The sequence below is a fragment of the Lucilia cuprina genome, chromosome 6 (assembly GCF_022045245.1).
Source record: "Lucilia cuprina isolate Lc7/37 chromosome 6, ASM2204524v1, whole genome shotgun sequence".
Lineage (NCBI taxonomy): Eukaryota > Metazoa > Arthropoda > Insecta > Diptera > Calliphoridae > Lucilia > Lucilia cuprina.
The window spans coordinates 40754480-40777997 of NC_060954.1; the positions used below are offsets into that span (position 1 = coordinate 40754480).

At 31.0% G+C, this 23518-nt stretch overlaps 6 protein-coding genes across 6 annotated transcripts; 3 read left to right on the forward strand and 3 right to left on the reverse strand.

Annotated features, from left to right (window-relative positions):
- Positions 1-4: 4 nt before the first annotated feature.
- On the reverse strand, positions 5-575 carry LOC124420625. The gene is made up of 2 exons (XM_046954095.1): positions 261-575; positions 5-196 (listed from the first exon to the last, which is right to left on the reverse strand). The coding sequence occupies exons 1-2, from the start codon at positions 504-506 to the stop codon at positions 5-7; spliced, it is 438 nt and encodes a 145-aa protein (XP_046810051.1). The 5' UTR covers positions 507-575.
- Positions 576-1121: 546 nt separating this feature from the next.
- On the reverse strand, positions 1122-4061 carry LOC124420710 (zinc finger protein 660-like). The gene is made up of 4 exons (XM_046954633.1): positions 3814-4061; positions 2710-3752; positions 2207-2585; positions 1122-2150 (listed from the first exon to the last, which is right to left on the reverse strand). The coding sequence occupies exons 1-4, from the start codon at positions 3937-3939 to the stop codon at positions 1992-1994; spliced, it is 1707 nt and encodes a 568-aa protein (XP_046810589.1). The 5' UTR covers positions 3940-4061; the 3' UTR covers positions 1122-1991.
- Positions 4062-5211: 1150 nt separating this feature from the next.
- On the reverse strand, positions 5212-9452 carry LOC111675983 (transcription factor grauzone-like). Its single transcript, XM_046954096.1, has 7 exons — positions 9256-9452; positions 8132-9177; positions 7468-7480; positions 7229-7390; positions 5956-7022; positions 5519-5900; positions 5212-5451 (listed from the first exon to the last, which is right to left on the reverse strand). The coding sequence occupies exons 1-7, from the start codon at positions 9376-9378 to the stop codon at positions 5254-5256; spliced, it is 2991 nt and encodes a 996-aa protein (XP_046810052.1). The 5' UTR covers positions 9379-9452; the 3' UTR covers positions 5212-5253.
- A 1282-nt stretch (positions 9453-10734) lies between these two features.
- On the forward strand, positions 10735-13234 carry LOC124420769 (transcription factor grauzone-like). Its single transcript, XM_046954872.1, has 4 exons — positions 10735-10933; positions 11139-12094; positions 12158-12542; positions 12611-13234. The coding sequence occupies exons 1-4, from the start codon at positions 10814-10816 to the stop codon at positions 12800-12802; spliced, it is 1653 nt and encodes a 550-aa protein (XP_046810828.1). The 5' UTR covers positions 10735-10813; the 3' UTR covers positions 12803-13234.
- A 1595-nt stretch (positions 13235-14829) lies between these two features.
- Positions 14830-17193, forward strand: LOC111675984 (transcription factor grauzone-like). Its single transcript, XM_023436869.2, has 4 exons — positions 14830-15228; positions 15287-16377; positions 16445-16826; positions 16892-17193. Exons 1-4 carry the CDS (start codon positions 15106-15108, stop codon positions 17120-17122), a joined length of 1827 nt encoding a protein of 608 aa, XP_023292637.2. The 5' UTR covers positions 14830-15105; the 3' UTR covers positions 17123-17193.
- Positions 17194-18905: 1712 nt separating this feature from the next.
- Positions 18906-21994, forward strand: LOC111675985 (transcription factor grauzone-like). Its single transcript, XM_023436871.2, has 4 exons — positions 18906-19093; positions 20402-21255; positions 21323-21704; positions 21772-21994. The coding sequence occupies exons 1-4, from the start codon at positions 18980-18982 to the stop codon at positions 21946-21948; spliced, it is 1527 nt and encodes a 508-aa protein (XP_023292639.2). The 5' UTR covers positions 18906-18979; the 3' UTR covers positions 21949-21994.
- Positions 21995-23518: the final 1524 nt, after the last annotated feature.

The window sequence follows — 23518 nt, forward strand, 5'->3', positions numbered from 1 at the left end:
CTGCTTACCTTTTATTGGCAAATTTACACGTTTTTATAATTACTTCCAAAACAAAGGTAATTATTAAACACATAACGATCATATCCAGGGAGTTGATAATAGTTTCTAACCATTTTAGCAAATCTTGGGTATCCAACCACCACTGATCCACTTCTTTTATGGGTAAATTATTCGCAGTGTTTACCTTTTTAACAAACTGTCAAAAACAATAAAACGGAATTCAAACTTTCTTCTTAACAAAAGGAATAAAATAGTTTTACCTCTTGCAGTGCTTTGTTCAAGTGCTGTATAATCCGTTGCCAATCTTTGCAGGAAAATTCCTTCGGATCATAGGCTTTGAATAGTTTCTGCACCCAGATATTATAAATTTCACTTGGTGGAGCAGAGCTCTTTTCACAGATTCGTAAAGCACTGTACTTATCGACACATACGGCAATATCCGCCTTATCTAATTGGCATAGTTCATCGAAAGTTATTAAAATGTTATCGTCATTTATGGTGGACATGTTATTTTAATAAATAGTAGTAAAAATATTTATTTTAATACAATTTGATTGATTTGTTTATGTTTTTTCATTTGTGTTTAAGAGAGCGCGCAAAATGTATAAAAACTAAGTCGCTTATGTTATAACTTTGAAGTCGTTAACTTTTATTATGCTTGGCGGCTTGTGAATAAGGATTACACCATTCTAATAAAAGTCAATTTACGCGAAAATGACTATTATATAAATTAGCTTGTCACATAATTAATAAACAAAACATTTCATAATTTAAAATTATTTATAATCAAGTTATATTATTTTAATTTGCACAATGTAAATTAAATTCTCTTATTCGAAATAACGCCGTTATATTTATGCTCTGTCTATGATGTTTAGCGCCAAAATAGCATGAATTTGCGTAGCACAGATATGTTAAACAACAGCTGTTTTGTACAACGTCCACTAAATTTACAGGGTGAAAAGTAGAATTTTAAACAATTCTAACGTATTATATTTTTCAAAATTAGTCACAGCAATTATGTTTGTGACTAGGGTATTTAATCCAATCATAAACTAAAAGAACTTTAGTATATATTAATTACACAATTGATTAAAAGCAAAAAAATCCAAAGATTTTCTTCTATAAAATAAACTTTATTAATGTGATCAACAATGAATTGAACTTGAAATAATGAAATATATGATATATTTAAGAAAAGTTATCGAAATTACTGATGTAAATTAAAAAAATTGTCATTTCCAATTTATTATGTCTTCATGTTTTCAATGGCTTGCATGTTACCCATGATAGTTCCCCGTTTCTATGTTCACACTGCTAGCTCATTAAAAAAGATTGTTTCTACTTCGGAATTGGAGCGGGAAAGTTTGCATGTAAGAGTTTAAGAATCCATGCTGAGAAACTCATTGATTAACTCTAGGTGTTTTTTTAATGTTTGCTTCAAAACTATACCCTTTAGGAAAGCTTTTTCCTAATTTTCGTCCAATCTATGTTTGAGGATCTGTATGATCCACCCTTTTCCTAGACGTTGGTTATGGCAGTTTGAAAACTATCAGTCGAATGTTTTAAAACCAGCATGGATATACCATCGAGGTTAACCTGTGCTTTAGACTTTTACAGCATTAACTTAAGTTATAAGATGTTATGTAAACTCTCCATTTTGTCTTATCTTTTCCCGAACGCTTAGAAAAATTAGAGTCTACGCTCAATAGCAACGTTCAGAATCAGGTGTCATATCAAAGCTGCTTCAGGGTAAAGAGCAAACGAACTGTAAACCAAATCAAAATGTAGATTTCCAAAATCTACATGTTCACCTTTACCAAACTGCAGTGGCAACACTTTCATCAAACTTTCTCTCAGATAGTGTACACAGAGATTTTCAAAGATCTTAAAGACGTCAACGATTATTGTAATATCATTAAAGAATTTTGTTTTATGACTTAATAAATTAAATTAAATTACGTTAAAAAAAATTACACTTTAATTAGATACTACGATATATTTCCGGCATATTTTTGACGTTTCAACTCTTCCCATTCTTTTGGATGAGCATTTTTACGATGATTATACATATTTCCATTCGAAATAAATGTTCGTGGACACCATGGACATGTATATAAAGCCGTTCCCGTATGTGTAGCCATATGTTCCTAAAAGTATAAAAATTAATAAAAATCTAAAATCTAGCATTTGATTAATAAATTACCCTTAAAACGGCCGGCCGTTTAAATGACTTTTCACACAAACTACACTTGTAATCGAAGCCCTGTTCGTGCACTGAACGTATATGTGATTTAAGAGCCCTTTGTGTGGGCGATACTTTTGAACAGATATGGCAGGTGTGTTCTTTTTTGCCACCCTCTGGATGTTGGGAATTTTTGTGACGTTTTAGACCCTCTTTATTGGAAAGCAAAAGACCACAAACATCACAACTAATAGGAGTCGATTTTACTTCATGTTTTTCCATATGACTGGCAAAGGCTGTGGGACAACGTATGGATTTGCCGCAAATATCACAAATTTGTACAAATTTATTCTGATGTACTGCCTCAATGTGATGGTTTAAGATGAAGGAGTTGGTGAAGCTAAAATTAAAAAATTTACGAATAAATTACTTCCAGAACTCTTTGACAAACTAAGAGAAACAAAATTTATATGCATGCATTTTTGAATTTTTACTATATATGCTTTCATTGAAAATCTACTTACTATTTACCACATATTGTACAGGGAAACAATTTTTGAGAGGAATGTGTTAAGACGTGTTTCTTTAAAGCTCCTTTATCAGCAAACAATTTACCACAGATATCACATTTATCCAGTTTACTATCATCGTCATGCAATTTCTTATGACATTGCAAACGACTACGATCTGAAAATACTTTCCCACACTGATCGCATTTAAAATATTCGGGATTTAGGTGAACATTTATGTGATCTACTAATAGGGAGCGTGTGAAGAAATTCCTCTTACAACAGCGAGCATAGCCACGTTGTTTGTGTTCTACTTTAAAATGTCGTCGCAGTGATAAAAAGTTATCCATGGCACTTTGACAAATATCGCAGAAAATTTTAAAATTATCCGCTATAATTTTATCGTATTCCTTTAGAGTTTTATCATCTAAATTTCGATGGTTTTTCTTTTTTGACCTTTCCGTTGTAGTTACCTCGGTATCTGTTTCAGAGTCATTGTTATCTTTATTGTTTATTGGAGTTAAAGTCTTAGTTTTTACATCCAATTCATCTGTTTCTATTTTATTGTGGGAGCTCTGAAAATTATCTATTTCATCTGTAATTTCTGATAGTTTGTCTTTTACTTTCTTTTTAGTTTTATATTTTATAGTTTTCTTTAATGGATCTTCGCTAGTTTCAGTAGATTCTTCCAAAGCATCCTTTGCTGGTCGTCCTCTCTTTCTTAGTTGTTTAAGCGGAATATCATCATGATCGATTTCTTCTATTTCACTTTTAATAAATGGTCCTTCTAATATAAACTCTGTGGGTAAAGGTTGTTCCATAATAACTTGTGGCTCTAGATGACTTTCCACTAAGATATTCTTAACAAATAGATTATCTTTACAATCGCCACTGTCACAATCCATATCTTTCGCTTCAAAATCTTCAGTTTCATCCTCACTTTTTAAAGCTGGCCCAAACTTTTGTTGAGCCAACTCGATACGTTTGTAAAATTTATGAAAATCATACAATTCAGTTCCACAATCTTTACATACCCAAGAGGCAGCGTTTAGTTGTTCCTTAAATAAAATTATCTTATTACAAATTTATAATTTCTAGGAATATTTCCTGACCACCTACCATCGGCCACAAGTGTTTATCTATTAAAGCTTTCATGTTTTGTTGTTGCCATTTTTCTGAATTTACTTTAATACATTCATTATCCAAACTTGTATTAATTTCCAAACAAAGTAGACAAGAATCCATGCTGAATTGTATTTAAAAATATAAAAATTAAACTAAACAAATTCATTCGATATTGGACAATATTTTTTTTTTTTGTAAACAATAAACAAAAATTTTTGCTATTGCAGAGTCGTTTAACTTTACAGCTGTTGTATTGCTGTTACTTAACCCTCAAACATACAAAAGATTTTTATTTCTTGGCATTCACAAGAATTTCAAGAACTTTTTATTGTGAATGAGTTGCTAGTTTATTAGGGTTTCACTGTTTAAATGAAAGCGGAAAAAATTAAAATAAATTTAACATAAATAAAAACTGTAATATGGACTTCGTGTATCCGGCAGTTTTCTCTTTAACTATCACTAAGAAGAACTATCACTCTATGTTGAATGGTACATGAAAGAAGAAGTTTACACTTTTTATGCGATTCAAAATAAGTTAAACATATTAATTTAATAACGACCAGTAGCGGATTACAAGGATAGGCCAGACAAGGTAAGGACACAAAGTATATCCTGTGGTAAGGACAAGGTACTGCTTAGTATTCGCTTCTGATAACTAGAATGATATTCAAAGCTGCCAAAATGCAACGGGCTGCATGCAAATAACCTCAGAACACCTACTACATGAGGAAACGAAGGTTCTCCCAGTCAAGGAACATAATGTTATGCTGACTAAACAGTTCCTCCTGGGATGTCACCGAAGGAGTCATCCCAACTTTAATATCACACAGTTGGATGCTCCCCCGAGGCATGTCAGGAAGGACCTTCGTGTATACGAAGAGAGCATACAAAGTAATGTTCAGGACTTCATATACAGCAGCTTTGAACAACATTCACAGAGACGCCATCAATACCGCCGTTTCAGGTTACCGCATGAATGTCATTCTTGGAGGCCCATAGCAGAAATAGAGAAGAACCTGCCGCGGAAAACAAGAGTTGCTATGGCACAACTGAGATCGGGATGGGGCAACAGACTCAACGCCTACTGGTCCCGCATAGACCGTGCCGTCCCCAATATATGCCCATCTTGTGGACAGGGTCCTCATGATACCCACCACATATTCAACTGTCCAGCCCACCCTACTTCACTTAGCCCATTGGATTTATGGACTAACCCCATTGAAGTAGCCAAATTTCTTGACTTGGACCTAAATACAGAACCCCCGGATTAAAAGTGTATAGTTTAAGCTGTTGCGTCAACAACAACAACTAGAATGATATCGGTCTATGCAATAAATATACTGGATTTGATATCTCGGACGTCATAAAGTTCGTTTGTTATACTCACTCTAATTTGGATTAAAAACAAACTATATTTTGTAAAAATTACATTGTTTAATTAGTATTTATACTAATAGCTGGTGGTTTATGATTCGATGGAAATATTCCACCATATTTTTGACGTTGAGCTTCTTCCCATTCTTTAGGATGAGACTTTTTACGATGATTATGCATATTGCCATTCGATATAAATGTCTTTGGACACCAGGGACAAGTATACAAAGGAGTGCCCGTATGTGTAGCCATATGTTCCTGCAAAGTAAACATCCACAATTAATTAACCAAATTCATTTATAACTATTTCAAATGAAATAAAAACCTTTAGTGCTTCTGGTCTCTTAAAGGCCTTATCACACATTGTACATTTGTGTATGTAACCAGTTTCATGGGCAAAACGTACATGTGTACGTAAAGCTCGTAGATTTGGTGATATTTTCGAGCATATATGACAGGAGTACTCTTTTTTACCACCCACTGGATGCTGCGAATTTTTGTGTCGCCTTAAGCCGCGTCTATCGATTAAACGTAGACCACAAATATCACAATTAATGGGTGTTGCTAATTTGTTGTCATGTTTTTCCATGTGCAGTTTAAAGGAGTTGCGACAGCGCATGGTTTTGCCACAAATATCGCAAATTTTTACATATTTATTGTGATGTATAGCTTGAATGTGATAATTTAGACTGTATAAAGTAGTAAAACTGCAGAAGGAGTTAGATTTTTCTAATTTCATTTCAAAAATAAAAAAAAACTTACAATTTACCGCATTCATTGCACGAAAACTTTTTCTCATAATCCGGTGCATGAGTTTGTTTATGATTTTCCAATTGTGTAATACCCACAAAGGATTTGCCACAGATATCACAAGTATGATTGCGATCTTGTTGACCATCTTCGTGTATTTTCATATGACTCTCTAAAGTACAACGATCCGAGTAGATTTTGTCACATTGTTTACACTTAAAATAGTTGGGATCCAAATGAAAGTGTATATGATCGACAAGTATGGGACGAGTGAATATTTTTTTCTTGCAACATATAACAAAGCCGCGTTTATTATGCTCCTCGCGAAAGTGTTTACGCAAAGCAATAAAATTTTCAATGGGTATTTGACAAAGACTACAGTAAATCTTAAAATATTCGGCTATAAGTTTATCATGTTCTTTACGTGTCTTTTCATCGGGATTTTTACGTTTTTTTCGACAAATTTCCATCTGTTGTTTATCCTCATGTTCATCATATTCCGTATCAGAGTCATCAATAGCATCTGATGAAATATTAGCTTCTTTTGTGTTGTCTAAAGGCTCATCTTCTTCGTTTTTTACTGGTGCCTTATCATTGCTCTCAAGCTGATCATTGCTTAACGTTTTTGAAATGTCTTTACGCTTCTGATTTTTTGTTATTAGTTTATTTCTTTCTATTTTCTTTAGTGGATCATTATTACTTTGTATTGAGTTACTCTTTATATTAGTTTTAGGTGGTCGTCCTCTTCTACGTCTTTGCTTAAGAGGCATATCTTCTAAAGTCATTTCTTCATCATCCTGTTCAACTTTTATTAAAGGATTTTCACTTTCAGTAACATATTCTGTGGATATAGGTTGGTCTATTAAAATCTCAGTTTGAACTGAATTCTCCATTAATTCTGCTTTACACATATTTAAAAATGGTTCATCACTTTTTTCTATTAAATCTTTTACATCTTCGATGTCTTTTACTTTAGCCAATTCTGAATGGACTTTCTCTATTCGTGTATAAAATTTGTGAAAATCATCTAACTCTTGCCAGCAATTATGGCACAACCAACTGGACATTTTTAGAGTATCCTGAAAAAGATTCAATGGTTTTATAAACAAGTTTTTATTTGTATAGACCTAAGATCCGGACATCTTTATGACTTCTCTTTAAAGTAAGATAAACTCTAAAGTGGAAAATATAACTTAATTCGTAAAATTACTATAGTTTAGAAACGATGTGTTTCAAAGAAGTTCCAATATTAGTTTGATAATTAGTGCAAATTTCTGCTACTTACCAAGGACCACAGATGCTTCTCTATTAAATATTTTACATTATTTGTTTCCCATTCTTTTGAATTCACTCTAATAATTTCGTCCAAATTGTTTTCAATATCCAAACATAATAAACAAGCTTCCATTTTCTTTAAATAATAAAAATATACACTTTTGTTTATAAAAATTTAAGCACAATTTAATAAAAAAAAAACAAAATTAAATGTAAACAATAAATCGAGTCAAATTTATACGAGGTTACATCAAAGGTGAATCTATATGTTTTTTTCATACATACAGTTTGACAGTAAAAATAGTAAAACAATTTTTTATAGTTGGAGTTTGACATTTGCATTCACAATCAACTGTCATATAACTTCACCGTATGGGAATTCCTCAAACAAAATTTACCAGCACAGAGTTGTTATATGAATCAGCTGTATTTTGTAAACAAATACAGAAATGCTTACGAGACACAAAGTTGACAATTTACCGTTATTATTTAAACTAGACAGTAAAGGTGCAACTACAAGTATGAAAATATATGGCCAGACATACAGGAACAAAAACATTGCTTTCAAATAGTGACATGCATTATCATCGAAAACAATATATACAATCCAAAAGTTGTTTTTTTTTATTATACACACTAAAATATTTCGCACAATATCATAATTCGTACAATCTACAATATTTTTCGTATGTACATTTTCAGTATATACATATGTAAATACTATTAAGTATATGAAAAGAATACAAAATCTTAACAAAATTTCATATATAAATAAATGTTCTTTTATTATATATAAAAATAGCTCCCTTGAAGGTAAAACTCAATAAACTAAAAAATACTCCCCACTAAAGTGGAGTAGGGTATAAAAATAAATAAATTTCATACATTACACATTTGTGCTTTATGTTATTGCATTCTCTTGTTTTTTAAGATATTTTTAAAATCTAATTCTTCGCTTTTTTGTAAATCATTGTCGTATAAAGGTGCGTAATTTAATAATACTTCAGAACAGTCTGTATTCAATGCAGCCTCAGGTATCAATGTTTCTTCCATAGCTAAATCTTCTCTTTTCCCTGAAAAGTTGTTATTAATAAATTTATTTTCTTGAACTTTATGCTGTTGAATGCACTTATTTTTTAAAGGACGTCCTCTTTTTTTAGGTTTTATATATTGGCAGTTAAAGTTTTCTGGCGGGCACATTGCATACATTTTCTTCACATTCATACTGGTTTGTATTGAAGATTTATTCGTTGAGGGGAAATCCATCATATCTTTAAAATATTTTCGTGGGCGTCCAACTTTACCCTTGGGTTTCTTATTAATGCTAGCTATGGAACCTATTGCGTAAATTTTATTTGCACTTTTTCCATTTTGTATTAAAGACCGGCTAGTGGAGGGGAAATCATTTATATCCTTAAAATATTTTCGTGGGCGTCCCACCTTTCCCTTGGGTTTCTTATTAGTTCCTGTTAACTGATCAATAGCATAAATGTCATTTGAGACACTAGTTGAGGAAAGACTGCTTATTTCCTTAAATATTTTACGTGGACGTCCTATCTTACCCTTGGGTTTATTTAAAACATGTGTTTTTCTTGGACGTCCTCTTTTCTTTTTCGACACTGTTTCCTTGATAGTCCCCATCAGTTCTACATTATAATGGATTAATTCTTTTTTAAAATTTTCTTCAATTTTACTATCGGTTATAATTTCATCGTTGATAAAAATCAATGGCTCATTTGATATTGACTCCTCTTTAAAAATATGTGGAGTATTTGAACGTAAAGTTTCCAAATCTATATCGACGGCATTAGTTTCTTTCCCAGAATTATAAAATGTTTGCTGTTTATTAATCAGAACATTTTTTAGATGAGCTTTTTCGACCATGCAATAAAATAGATGAAACTCATATAAATGTGACCAGCAGCTTTGACAAATTCCATATATAGATTCCGAATTGACCTCGAAAATAAATGTAAATAATATCGTATATAGAATAAATTAGATTTTGAAATTAACAATTTCAATCCGAATCCTCACCATTGGCCAAAAATGTTTTTCAATTATGTGTAGTACTTTCCACTCTATCCACTGTGATGACTGCACAGGAATATATTGATTGGATTCTTTAGGATTTGTAAGACATAATAAACAATTTTCCATTGTTAATTATTGCTAAAATTAAATAAATTTAACAATTTTCACTGTTTGTTTGTTTACATCAATCTAAGATTACAGTGTTGCCAAATTGTATATTTATTGTCTATTATAGAGGTTTTTATTGTCAAACCAGAATAGGTTGAATCAAATAAAAAAATTTCTAAAATCGACTTAAAAAAATTCTAAAAGTTATCTGATTGGATTTTTTATTTTATATCCAGTTTGAATTCACTTTACTATACATTTATCTTTCTTTTATATAATATTTTCCTATACTCATTTTTACAAGTTTAACTTTTTCACGTATACGGGACACCGGTGTCCCAAGATTTTTATACCCTACGCCACTTTAGTGGGGAGGGTATATTGGATTTATGGTGATGTTTGTAACTTACAAAAATATTCTTCCTATATCCACCTTAAAGTATACCAATCGGCTTAGAATTATGTCGAAAAACGTCGAAGCCGACTATTTTGTTCCAAAAAAGTCGATAACTCAACTATCGTCTATGAAAAAAGTCGAAAAGTCGACTTTGTAAATACAAGTCGAAAAAGTCGAAATGTCGAAAAAAGTCGAAAAGTCGAAAATAGAAAGAAGTAGAAAAAACTCTAAAAATTGCAACAAATAGAAAAAATATTAATAAAATTTTGTTATTAATAATAATAAATAATAATATAATGTTAAATGGCAACATTATAAATTTACGCTTCTGGCAACTTTATAAATTGTTAACTCTGGTCGGAAAAAGTCGAAAATAGTCGAAAAAAGTCAAAAGTTAAAAATAGTCTAAAAGTCGGAAAAAGTCGAAAAGTCAAAAAAAGTGGACTATTTATAAAATATTAAAAGACTAAAAGTCAAAAAATCGATTTTTAATTAAATGAAAAATGTCGAAGAGTCGAAAAATAGACTTTTAACTAAATGCAAAAAGTCGTAAAGTCGACTTTTCATAAAATGCAAAAAGTCGAAATGTCGACTTTTTATAAAATGCAAAAGGTCGAAAAGTCGACATTTTATAAAATGCAAAAAGTAGAAAAGTCAACTTTTCGTTTCAACTATAGAACCCTACTTAGAATCGTTTTCTGAGTCGATTAAGCTATGTCCGTCTGGCTGACTGCCCATGTAAACCTTGTGCGCAAGGTACAGGTCGCAGTTTTGAAGATAATTGTTTGAAATTTAGCACACACTCTTTTTTTGGTCCAAATAAAATATATAAGGATTGACTCTTAAATATATTCAATACAATATTTAGATGACATGAATTAGCTATCGATGACACGTTATAATCAATTGACCCACTGTACGTCATCATATTAGCAACGGCTTGCCAGACGGCGCAGGATAAAAAATACGAGTGACATTGAACTCTTAACAATTTTTCCACTTTATTGTTGTGTACAAAACATTTAATAATTGATAAATATCAAAACAATAATAAAAATGAATTGTTTATTGTGTTTAAAAATAATTGAAGATGTTAAAAATGGTATAGCAATCAATTCCAACGTTTGGCAAGAACTAAATATACAATATATTATAGAAAAATACCTTTGGAAAATGGTAAGTTGTGTGTATAAACAAAATTTGTATTGAACAATTTGAAAAATTAATTAAACTTCTTAAATATAAGTGGTAATTCTACACCGCCAAAAAAAAACACAGAATTAAAAAAGAAACCTCTAATATGGATTTTTATGTTTTTAGTTTAAACACCGTTTAATATAAAATTCATTAAAAATTAATAATAAAATGATATTTCCAACAGGAAAATTTAAATTCTGACTCGCATGTATGTCAAGCATGTTGGCAGGAATTGTTCAATTTCCATAACTTTTACACTGATATAGAAAAGGCTCATACAAATTTAAATACTTTAATAAAAACGGAATTAATTTCCGATGATATTTCCAGCGAGAAGAACGAAGTAGTAGAGAAAATAGATAACACTCAACTAGAACCGGAAATACTTCTATTAAAAGAGGAAAATCCTTTGGAAATCTTTGAAAAAGAGGATGTAGAAGAATTTAGTAGTTCCAAGAAACGTTTAAAGCGTAAATGTACATCTAAAAGAGTTAGAAATGATGAACAAACTCCGGAGAAAATTGTTAGGAAAAAACGAACTAAAAAGGAAAAAAGTAAAGCTGAAACAAAAAAAATAGAAAGTGAAACAAATCAAGAAAAAACTAATAAGGATTCGGAAAATATCACTAAAGAAAGCAATTCCAATGAAAGTTCTAATGAACAGGAAGATTCAAAATTTGAAAGTGATGATGAAGAACCCACAAATACGGTTGAATCGCTTAAATTGCATGCTCAACGTCAGGAATATGATAAATTTATAGCCGAAAATCTGGAAATAATCTGTACCATTTGTCAAATTCCACTAGAAACATTTTCCATTACCGTTAAACATTATAAGGAAGAACATAATCAACGTGGTTATGCCATTTGTTGTAATCGAAAACTGTATGATCGTTCTGAGATAATGGATCATTTTAAGCTGCATGAAGACCCCGAATATTTTAAATGTAAATATTGTAACAAGGTATTATCGAGTCGGGTTTGTTTGAAATTGCATATTAAAAACGTACACGAACACAAGGGCATTGAGTGTGACATCTGTGGAAAAAGTCTGTCAACGGAATTTAGCCTTAAAATGCATAAATTGATGCATGACGCTGAAAATAATGAAAAAATCCCATGCAAACAATGTGATAAGTCGTAAGTTTCATTTTTTATTTTTGATGAAAAGATTTACATTTGTATGTAACTCAAATTTTTCAGCTACCTCTCGAAATATTCCTTAGCCAATCACATACGCGCTGTACATTTAAAAACTTATCACAAAATTTGTGATTTATGTGGTGCCTCTATATCCGGAAAGTCAAGATTTAAACGTCACATGCTTGAGCATGAAGGTAAACCGCCACCCATAGTAACATGTGAAGTCTGCGGTCGTCGTCTGGCCGATATGAAATGCTTAAAACGTCACATGAATTCTCATCATCCGCCCGAAGGTGTTAAGAATGAATTTAACTGTCCCATATGTAAGAAAATCTTTGCTAGCCCTTATAATGTAAAAATGCATATAAAAGTTGTACACGAAAATAGTTATGAAAGAAAATGTAATTTATGTGAGAAAACCTTCAAAAGACCCGATGCTTTAAAGGTAATATAATGAAGTTTTTTTTGCTAAAGTTGGTTAAAAAAAATAATAAATTTATAATTGATTTTTAGGATCACATGGCCAAGCATATTGGCAAACCGTTACATTCCTGTGGTTTTTGCCCTAAAACATTTTATTCGAATGGCCAGATGCATGCTCATCGAAAAAGAGTTCATCCATTGGAATGGCAAGAATCGGTACGAGAAAAGTTTTCCGGAAATTTACCAGAAAAATATATTGCAAAACCATTAGAAAATCAATAAATTATAAGTAGAGAAATAAAAAGAAAAACACAGCCAATATCTAAAAATATTCAAATTCTAAATTTGTGTAAGAATTTTTAATATTTTGCCGAATATAAAATTAGGATTAAATAATTATAAATAGACCTCATTCCTTATCTAATAGGCAATTAAATTTTTTAATTGTACAAAAAAGTACAAATATATAATACCTCCGTTACAGATATAATAATTTACAAAATCATATTTATAGTCATAATGCATACACGTAATCCTTAAGCATCCTTTTTTAATATTATGGCTGGCTGGCCGTGTAAACTTTGTGCTCAAGGTACAGGTCACAATTTTCAAGATAATATGATTAAATTTGGTCCAAGGAAGAAGCCTATTGAAAATGGATAAAATCGGTCCATTATTTCACATAGCTCCCTGTAGTAAAGATAAAGGACGAAGCCTATTGAAAATTGATTAAATCGGTCCAGTATTTCGCATTGCCTCCATACAACCGTACCGCCCGAATTGGGCCTTTGGGCTCATAATTAAGATAAAAGTCGGCAAAACTAAGTTTTATAAAACTTTTTGTAATGATCGGGCCTCATTTGACCCTAGCCACAAAGTATACAGAGGTGTCACCTTTGACGTTTAAAAAGTCTAAAATCAGATGTTATGTAGCTTATGTCAAAGTTGTGCATGAAAAGATATATAAACTATAGTTAAAACAAGTAAGAGTTCTATATTCGGCTGTGCCGAATCTTATATACCCTTCACCATGATGTGTTAAAAAACAGTCATTATGAATATTATTACGAAAAATCAAAATATACTAATTATAGCCCATTTTATACGATCTAAATTATTTCGGGCTCTACATGCTTAACTTCATATTTCTAGGTTCAGTATTATAGAAATTTTAAAAAGTACCTTTTGAACGGAAAAGTTCAAAAAAGTGGGTTCTCACTTAATCCAGGCTCTACATAATGTTTCTAGGTTCAATATTATAGAAAATTCAAAAAGTACCATTTGTAGGACGAAAATTACCAAAAAAGTCCCCTTTATAGGTTCTTACCCAATCAAGGTCCTACATGCTAAATTTCATGTTTCTAGGTTCAATATTATAGAAATTTCAAAAAGTACCTTTTGTAGAACGAAAAAGTACCAAAAATTCCCTTTTTATAGGTTCTTATCTAGTCAAGGTCCTTCATTCTAAATTTCATGTTTTAAGGTTCAATATTATAGAAAATTCAAAAAAGTACCTTTTCAAGAACGAAAAAGTACCAAAAAGTCCCTTTTTATAGGTTCTTACCTAGTCAAGGTCCTACATTCTAAATTTCATGTTTAAAGGTTCAATATTATAGAAAATTCAAAAAAGTACCTTTTGTAGAACGAAAAAGTACCAAAAAAGTCCCCCTTTATAGGTTCTTACCCAATCAAGGCCCTATATGCTAAATTTCATGTTTCTAGGTTCAATATTATAGAAATTTCAAAAAGTACCTTTTGTAGAACGAAAAAGTACCAAAAAGTCCCTTTTTATAGGTTCTTACCTAGTCAAGGTCCTACATTCTAAATTTCATATTTCTAGGTTCAATATTATAGAAAATTCAAAAAGTTCCTTTTGTAGAACGAACAAGTACCAAAAAACAAATCAAATGCATTATTTTTTTAAATAATCCCCATTTTTAACATACTGACTGGTGTAGGGTATCATATGGTCGGCTATGCCCGACTATACATTCATACTTGTTTTAACTAGATTTTTTTGGTTAAACTTGAAATTAAAATGAAAATTTTTCGATTTTTTTACTTTTTAAACTAATTGACTTATATCGACATAAAAGTCGATTTTAAAGTTAATTTATAGAAACCTAATCTTATAGTAACCACTTTCATATCAAGCTTACTAGATTCAATTAAAATTAGCTTCTCCCCGATATATTCCTGCTTTCTTTTAGTGTACTACAATTGAACAAGAAGTCTAAATAAAGACTTTTTGTTTCAACCCACGTATTTTACGGTTAATCAACTCTGTTCATAAAAATATTTTTGCAAACCAAATTCATACAAGATGCTCACAGGCAAACAAATAATTATAAAATGTGAATGGTGAATCTCCAAATTAATCATATAAAAAATACATATATACTAAACGCTGATATGTCAAACTCTTGACATGGAGTTAAAAAGTTGTCTCTGCTTGCGCATCTTGTTCTAATCGCCTTCTGTTTACATTTGATAAATGTCATAATTGACATTTTTTTGTATTGTATTACCTTGGTATCGACAAATTTCCAGGAAGAATATTTATTAAAAAATATAAATAATAAACAATGAAAGGCTGCCTTTTATGTCTAGAAATTAGACAGGATTTGGTAGGTAGTATACAAGTGGACTCCATTAAATGGCAAGAGTTAAATGTGCAAAATTTAATTGAAAAACATTTCTGGCCCATGGTGAGTAGAGATTCTAACATCTGTATTGGAGAAACAATAATTGCAGTACAAATTTTAGGAATCTATACAAAAATCCGGTTCATGGCTATGTACCGGTTGTTGGCAAGAACTTTACGATTTTCACAAGTTTTACGTACGTGTAGAGGAAGCTCATGCAGAATTGGGAACGTCGTTGAAGAAAGTTGAATCGATCTGCCTAAAAACAGATGAGACACAAAATGAAGATTTTAAGCCTTCCATAGAAAACGTATCATTCAATGAAACACATTTTGAACCAGAAATTTCATTAAAGGAAACACTTCATAGTGGAAATCTTCTTGAGGAAGAAGATATGGTTATAAAAGAAGAAGAACAAAGTGAAGAGCCTTTGGAAGAAGAAAATCTTCCATTTACCAGAAATAAGAAAACACGTCAAGCGAGGAATGTCTTAGAGGAAACTAGTACGGCTCCTGAAGATCCCTTAAGTAAGAAGACACAAAACAAAAAGAATGCCACTAGAAAACCGAGAACAGCAAAAGTAAAGGATTCTAAAAGATCTAGTGAAAAGGCTGAAACGAATACCACAAAGTTCACTGAAACTACAGAAGATAATCCCATTAAAGATGACCCTGATTTAATGGATACAAATGATGACGAGGGTAATAACTTGGACACAGATACAGACTCTAACTACGAGCCCGACAAAGATGCAACAGAAATCGATGAAAAGAAATCAGCAGGCAAATCTTCGAAGAGTACAAATCATGAAAATGATAAATTCCTAACGGAAAACTTTAAAATTACCTGCAGTCTTTGTCAAGCTCCAGCTGAAACATTTCATGCTCTCTGCAAACACTTTAAAACAGTACACAAACAAATCGGTTTTGTTATCTGTTGCAAGAAGAAATTCTACAGACGTAGTCTTCTTGTCGATCATGTACATCAGCATGTAGATCCAAATTATTTTAAATGTACTATTTGCGATAAAGTAATGGCCGATCGCAAATGTTTGAATATGCACAATAAAACCCATAACGATAAAAAGGAAAAGGTACATCCTTGTGATATTTGCAACAAGAAATTTAGTATGTATATGTCATTAAAACTGCATAAAATGTCTCATTTATCGGAAGATGAAAAGCATGTGCCATGTACGGAATGTGGCAAGAAGTATGTTAACTGTAAATACTTTTAATAACGGTTTTTTTGTTCGTTAATTTCAATTTATTTTTCTAAGGTTTGCCAGTAAATCACTGCTGTCCAATCATGTGCGTTCGGTACATTTAAAGAAATATATAAATATCTGCGATATATGTGGCCGATCGATAAGATGTAAGGAAGTTTTTGAGCGGCATATGCTGCAGCATGAAGGCAAACCATTGCCCACAGTGAGTTGTGATGTTTGTGGCCTACTATTGGCTAATAAGCATAGCTTAAAGCAGCACAAACTTATGGTACATCCTGAGGGTGGCAAAAAGGAATTCACCTGTCCTGTCTGTGCTAAGATCTCACCCAATTTGAAGGCTCACAAAAAACATGTACAATATAATCATGAATGGGGTTACGATCACAAATGTACAATGTGCGAAAAAGCTTTTAAAACGGCACACACTTTAACGGTTAGTTAAGGAGGAATACTATGTATTATTTGTTGTAGTAATAATACGTTTTTTTTTAATTATAGGAACATATGGCTTCTCATACGGGTACAGTGCTCTATACCTGTCCTTGGTGTCCAAAAACCTTCAATTCAAATGCCAATTTCCATAGTCATCGTAAAAAGAGTCATCGTAAAGAGTGGGAGGAGGCTACACGTAAAAAATATTCAGGCAATTTACCACCAAATTATAATCCACCACCTCCTGCTCCACCTTCAAACAATACTAATGATTGTGAAATACCTCTTTATATGTAATGAAAATACTAAAGCTAATAAAATTTAAAATGCAATTAATTTCAAGAAAAATGTTTAATACATTATAACAATGAATGTGTTTGTATTTAATTTTGGTACATGAATCTTTATTGGACGTTTATTTACAATATTTAGGGCGGGTTTCTTAGTCCTCAGTTAAACTAGGATAAACTTGCTGTTAGATTAAACTCGGAACAAATTTAGGCGGACTTTAAACGATGATTGTGTGTTTTCAGTTTTAGATTTAAGCTGAACAGCTGTTTTTTGCAAACAATACTTTTGTAAAATAAAAAAATTTTTGAAAATGTTAAATAAACATTTAAAACAATAATTAATAAAACAAAACAAATCAGAAAATTGCAATTTACTTAAAATATTAAGTTTTTGTTCTTCCGAAATCATTGTTTTATTGTTGTTGTTAATTGTGTTTTCTCACTTATAACTTGAGTTTAATTGACCAATTACACTCAGTTAAACTAAGATAATAAGTAACTTTACTGATAACTGAAAAACACGAAACATATATTAAACCAGATTTAACCAAAGAATGAAGATTATCATTATCAGAAAAACTCGCCCTTAGTTGATTTTTAGTTGTTCATATGATATAGGTTTTTGTTTCAAAATTGAAATTTAAGTGAGACTCCAATCCAATCTGTTAACATCTGTAACGTGGGTTCGAGTCTCTCCAAAGACGCTAGTAAATGAGGCTTTGTATTTTATGAAATATACACCTGGAGTAAGCAACATGGCCACACATTAAATTTGTTGGCTGAAACGGTAAGTTTTTCAATTGTGTTAGACTTGGTTCATACTAGGGTTCTATAAATCGACTTTCGAATAATCGAACAATCGACTTCGAATTTTCGACTTTTTTCGACAAGAAGTCGAAGTCGACTATTTTGTTCCAAAAAAGTCGATAACTCGACTAACGTCTATGAAAAAAGTCGAAAAGTCGACTTTGTAAATAAAATTCGAAAAAAGTCGGAAAGTCGAAAAAAAAGTCGAAAAGTCGGAAAAAGTCGAAAGAAGTCGGAAAAAGTCGGAAAAAGTCGGAAAAAGTCGGAAAAAGTCGGAAAAAGTCGAAAAATTCGGAAAAAGTCGAAAATAGTCGGAAAAAGTCGAAAATAGAAAGAAGTCGAAAAAACTCAAAAAATTGCAACAAATAGAAAATATAAATATATAAATAAAATTTTTTTATTAATAATAATAAATAATAATAATAATATAATGTTAAATGGCAACATTATAAATTTACGTTTCTGGCAACTTTATAAATTTTTAACTCTGGTCGGAAAAAGTCGAAAAAAGTCGGAAAGTCGAAAATAGTCGAAAAAAGTCAAAAGTCGAAAAGTCGGAAAAGTCGAAAAAAGTCGAAAAGTCGACTATTTACAAAATATTAAAAGTCGAAAAGTTGACTTTTAATTAAATGAAAAAAGTCGAAAATCGACTTTTAACTAAATGTAAAAAGTCGAAAAGTCGACATTTCATAAAATGCAAAAAGTCGAAATGTCGAAATGTTTCATAAAATGCAAAAAGTCGACTTTTCGTTTCAGCTATAGAACCCTCGTTTGAACCAGGTCTTACTGAAAAAACTCACATGTGCATACATATACATATATGTATGCGGTGTGAGATGTTTTACTAACACAATTAAAAAACTTACCATTTTAGTCAAACAATTTGATGTGTCGCCAAGCGCCTAATACTCTTAGTACACTCATTTCTATTTAAATATCCTTGGTTACTCAACAACCAAATACTCATAATTTAAATACCACTAGCAAAATGTAAACAAATACTTTTTTCATTTCAAAATAAGTTTTAATAGCAAAAAAATATTTTTTCATCTTCAGCATGGATAAATGTTTGCTTTGTTTATCCATGGATAAATTGTTTATAAAAATTAATTCATTGCAATGGCAAGAATTCGATGTAAAGTATTTAATAACTAAACATTTGTGGCCCATGGTGAGTGTATTGCTTTACGAATATGAAAGACAGCAGCCGGCCCTTGAATTCTGACAAGTGTAATTATACAAGTTGATTGGACCGGTTAGTTGCTAAAATGGTGAAAGTTTTATGTATTTTTGAAAACTTATGCTTTTTTCAACGCTGCCTCGTTATGGTGGGAAGAGACGCCTAGTAACCAATATAATTTTAGTATTAATCAGGACTATAATTTCATTTCAGCCTAGGGTAGTTTTTTATTATATCCTACACCACTATAGTGGGGAGGGTTTGATTCGTTTGTGCTGATGTTTGTAACATACAAAAATATTGGTCCAATACCCACCTTAAAGTATACCGATCGATTCAGAATCATTTTTTGAGTCGATTAAGACATATCCGCCCGTCCGTCCGTCCGGCTGTCTGGCTGTCCATGTAAACCTTATGCGCAAGGTACAGGCCGCAATTTTCAAGATAATTTGATGAAATTTGGACCAAGCATGTTTCTTGGCACAGGGACGAAGCCTATTGAAAATGGTTGAAATCGGTCCATTATTTCACCTAGTCCCCATACAACCGTACCTCCCGATTTGTACTTTTTATGCCATAATTACGTCAAATATTCTACTATCTCTCTAAAAATTGGCACAAATAAGTTTTATATAAGTATAAATGACACTGCAGATTTTCGTAAGGATCGGCCCTTATTTGACCCCCATTAGCCCCCATACAAACCCCCCTTCAAAAAATGTCTTAAACGTCTAAAATTGACTCGTAACCATTTGTGTCGCAATGAAACTCAACAAAACTAACTGTTATTTAAAAACATATCCTTTTCCCAAATTTACCATGGATCGGCCCATATTTGACCTATATAAAGCCTCATTTAGAAATTTTAGTTTTTTTATCAATAAATTGCTTAAATATTTTGGAATTATGGTAATATTCAACATAAAAGTTTCTTTATAAAAAGTAAAAATTTTAAAAATATACTCATGGTGTAGGGTATTATATGGTCGGCCATGCCCGACTATACTTTCCTACTTGTTTTTATTGTATCTTCTGGCAATAAATAAATAGTTTTGTATATATTCTGAACTATAGGTTTGTATGGATTATAGTCCCGACATTTACTAAACAAAATTCCTTAATTTGTATGTTTTGAACTGTAATATATTCTGTATTCTTGTTTAGATGTTATTGTTATTTTGAAAGGGTCATGGTTGTTATACCAGATATGATCAAGTGCACCTATTCGATCATCTTGTATAGGAATCAAACCTATCTGAATCTAATACAATGTGATAACAGTTGTTCTTATTATTCCAGGAATTTGCAATACCCACAACAGGTGTTTGTCGAAAGTGTTGGCAAGAACTATATAACTTTAATAAGTTCTATAAGGAAATACAAGAGTCTCACTATAAATTTGATCTTATTAAAAGTTTTAATGAAAAAGAATTACAAGAATCTAAAGAAGAAACCTATGAGGAGGAATTAAAAACTCTCGATCATCTGAAAAATAAAACAGAAATAACACAAAACTCCATTGAATACGAGATAGAAGAAATCGAACAAATTGAAATAAAACAAGATCAAACTACTGAAATTACAACAGAGGATCCCCTTAATGAACTACGAGAATTTAAATCAGTTGGAGATAATATCGATTATCACCAACAGGAAAACAGTTTAATGGACAGTTCACATTCAGATTTGGAAACTTTGGAAAATAAAGACGTCACTGCAGCAACAAATTTTAATGAATACAAAATTGATGAAAAGGATAAATTTATTGCGGAAAACTTTAATATCAACTGCTGTTTATGCCAAATTACCATGAAAACATTCCATGAGATGTGTCAACATTTCAAAGTAAAACACAAAATTCGTGGTTATGTGATATGTTGCAACAAAAAGATTTTTAGACGTTGCTATCTGCTCGATCATATAAATTTCCATTTAAATCCAAACTATTTTAAATGCAATCAATGCGATAAGGTTTTAGCCGATCGCTTATGCTTAAAATCCCATTTGAAGACGCATGAAGATAGTGTGGCAAAAAATCATTCTTGCGATATATGTGGCAAGAGTTTTATGTGTCAATCGAAATTGAAAATTCACAAAACAACACATTTGCCCGAAGAAGAAAAACCATTTTCTTGTACAGATTGCGGAAAAAAGTAACATAAACTTAAGATTAAACGAAAACACATATTATTAATTTATATATTTTTTTAATTTTCTTAGATTTGCCAACAAATATCTACTATCAAATCATGTACATGCGGTACATTTAAAGGTTTATGCCAAAATATGCGATATTTGTGGAAAATCTTTAAGTTCAACGGATGATTTGGAGCGACATATGTTAGAGCATGAAGGTAAACCAGCACCTATGTTTAGTTGCGAAATATGTGGACTGATTCTAACAAGTACGAAAGGTTTGAAACGACACAAAAACACAATACATCCAGTAGGTGGACATCAGGAATATACTTGTACAATTTGCTCAAAGATATCACCGAATATTATGGCCCATAAAAGACATATCAAGTTTTCACATGTTATGGGTTTAGACCATAAGTGTAAAATATGTGAAAAGGCTTTTAAAAAAGCAAGAACTTTAAAGGTAAATTTCATCAATAACCTAGTCTTTGTCTAAAAGCAAATATCTAAGAAAATGTTGATAATTTTAGGAACATATGGCTACGCATACAGGAACAGTTTTATATACATGCAGCTGGTGTCCAAAAACATTCAATTCAAATGCTAATATGCATAGTCATCGTAAAAAGATGCATCCTGTAGAATGGTTGGAGGCAACAAGCAAAAAATATACTGATAATTTATTACCAAAACAAAAATACAAATAAATTTATTTATTACAAATAAAAATATTTATTACCTTTGTTTTATGTTTCTTTCTATCTTTTTATAATTAGTAATAAATAATTTACGATTTCTTTCATAGATAACAAGTTATGGAGTTATTTCGTTCCACAACGCCTTTCAAAACAACTGTTTAAAATTATTTCCCATAGAAAAGGTATACATAGAACTGAAACTGAGAATGACAAAATCTAAGTCTGCTGTCAAAAACCTAAGTCGTGAGAATGTATTAGTTGAAAAATATGTTACCCAACAAACACAAACTCTTTCGTTTAAAAAGTTTTTATATTTTTGTTTGACATTATATTTCGATATTTTATGAAATAATGTTTTGAATTAGCCATTTTTATTCAATATCAGTTGACCAATGTAAGAAACATCTTCTTTAAAAATTATTCTTAATTTTAAATAAACTCTTTGTGTTTGCTGGGTTGAGTCAATATTGACACTTAAAAATTATATTAAAAAAATAAAAACGATTGAAAAATTTGTTTTTTTCTGAAAATGTTTTCAATAATTTTATAGGAAAAACATAACTTTTAGCAGTGTTTATTGCAGCAGCAGGGGCTATTTTGCCAAAGGAATTGTGCTAATGCTAAAATTAACGCTTGATATGAACGATTATTGTTAATTTCAAAGCAGCCCAAATGCAGTCAAAATACACCCTACACCACACTAATGGAAACGGAATTTTGTTTATGTCTTAAAGTTTGTAACACCTGCGTCGATGTAATGATGTAATCCGTCCATAAATTAGCCTATTGAACTTTTTTTGTAAGCGGTACATGCTATACAAGAATAGGGTATTTATAAAATTAGGCTCAACAAATTTTATATATACGAAATTTTGACTACATATTGTTATAATGAGTAGTACATTCATTAATTAAGCAAACATCAATCTCTTGAATATAACTTCTACATTAAAAAATACTAAATAACTTATTGCTACTTACTCGCAATGTGGTAGGGTATGATGTATTCGGATACATTTTGTACTTTCATATTTTTGTTATTTTATGTAAACAAAAATAAAAATACTCATACAATTGTATTAAATTCACACAAAACCTGTACATGTAAGAGAGTAATATTTCCTACTCTCAGTAACACTTCTATTTATTTTTCTATGTTATTTCCGTTAAATGTCGATAACATATCTGTTTTTATACATCCAGCTGTCAATCAGCGGCTGTTTGTTTGAAAATTGAACAACTCTGTTTTTTATTTGTTTACATTGCGTCTGTGGGATTGGTTGGGCTATTAATTTGTTTATAATTTTAATAAAATATTTAAAATTATAAACAAATATAACTATATAACAAAATATAACTTCTACATTAAAAAATACTAAATAACTTATTGCTACTTACTCGCAATGTGGTAGGGTATGATGTATTCGGATACATTTTGTACTTTCATATTTTTGTTATTTTATGTAAACAAAAATAAAAATACTCATACAATTGTATTAAATTCACACAAAACCTGTACATGTAAGAGAGTAATATTTCCTACTCTCAGTAACACTTCTATTTATTTTTCTATGTTATT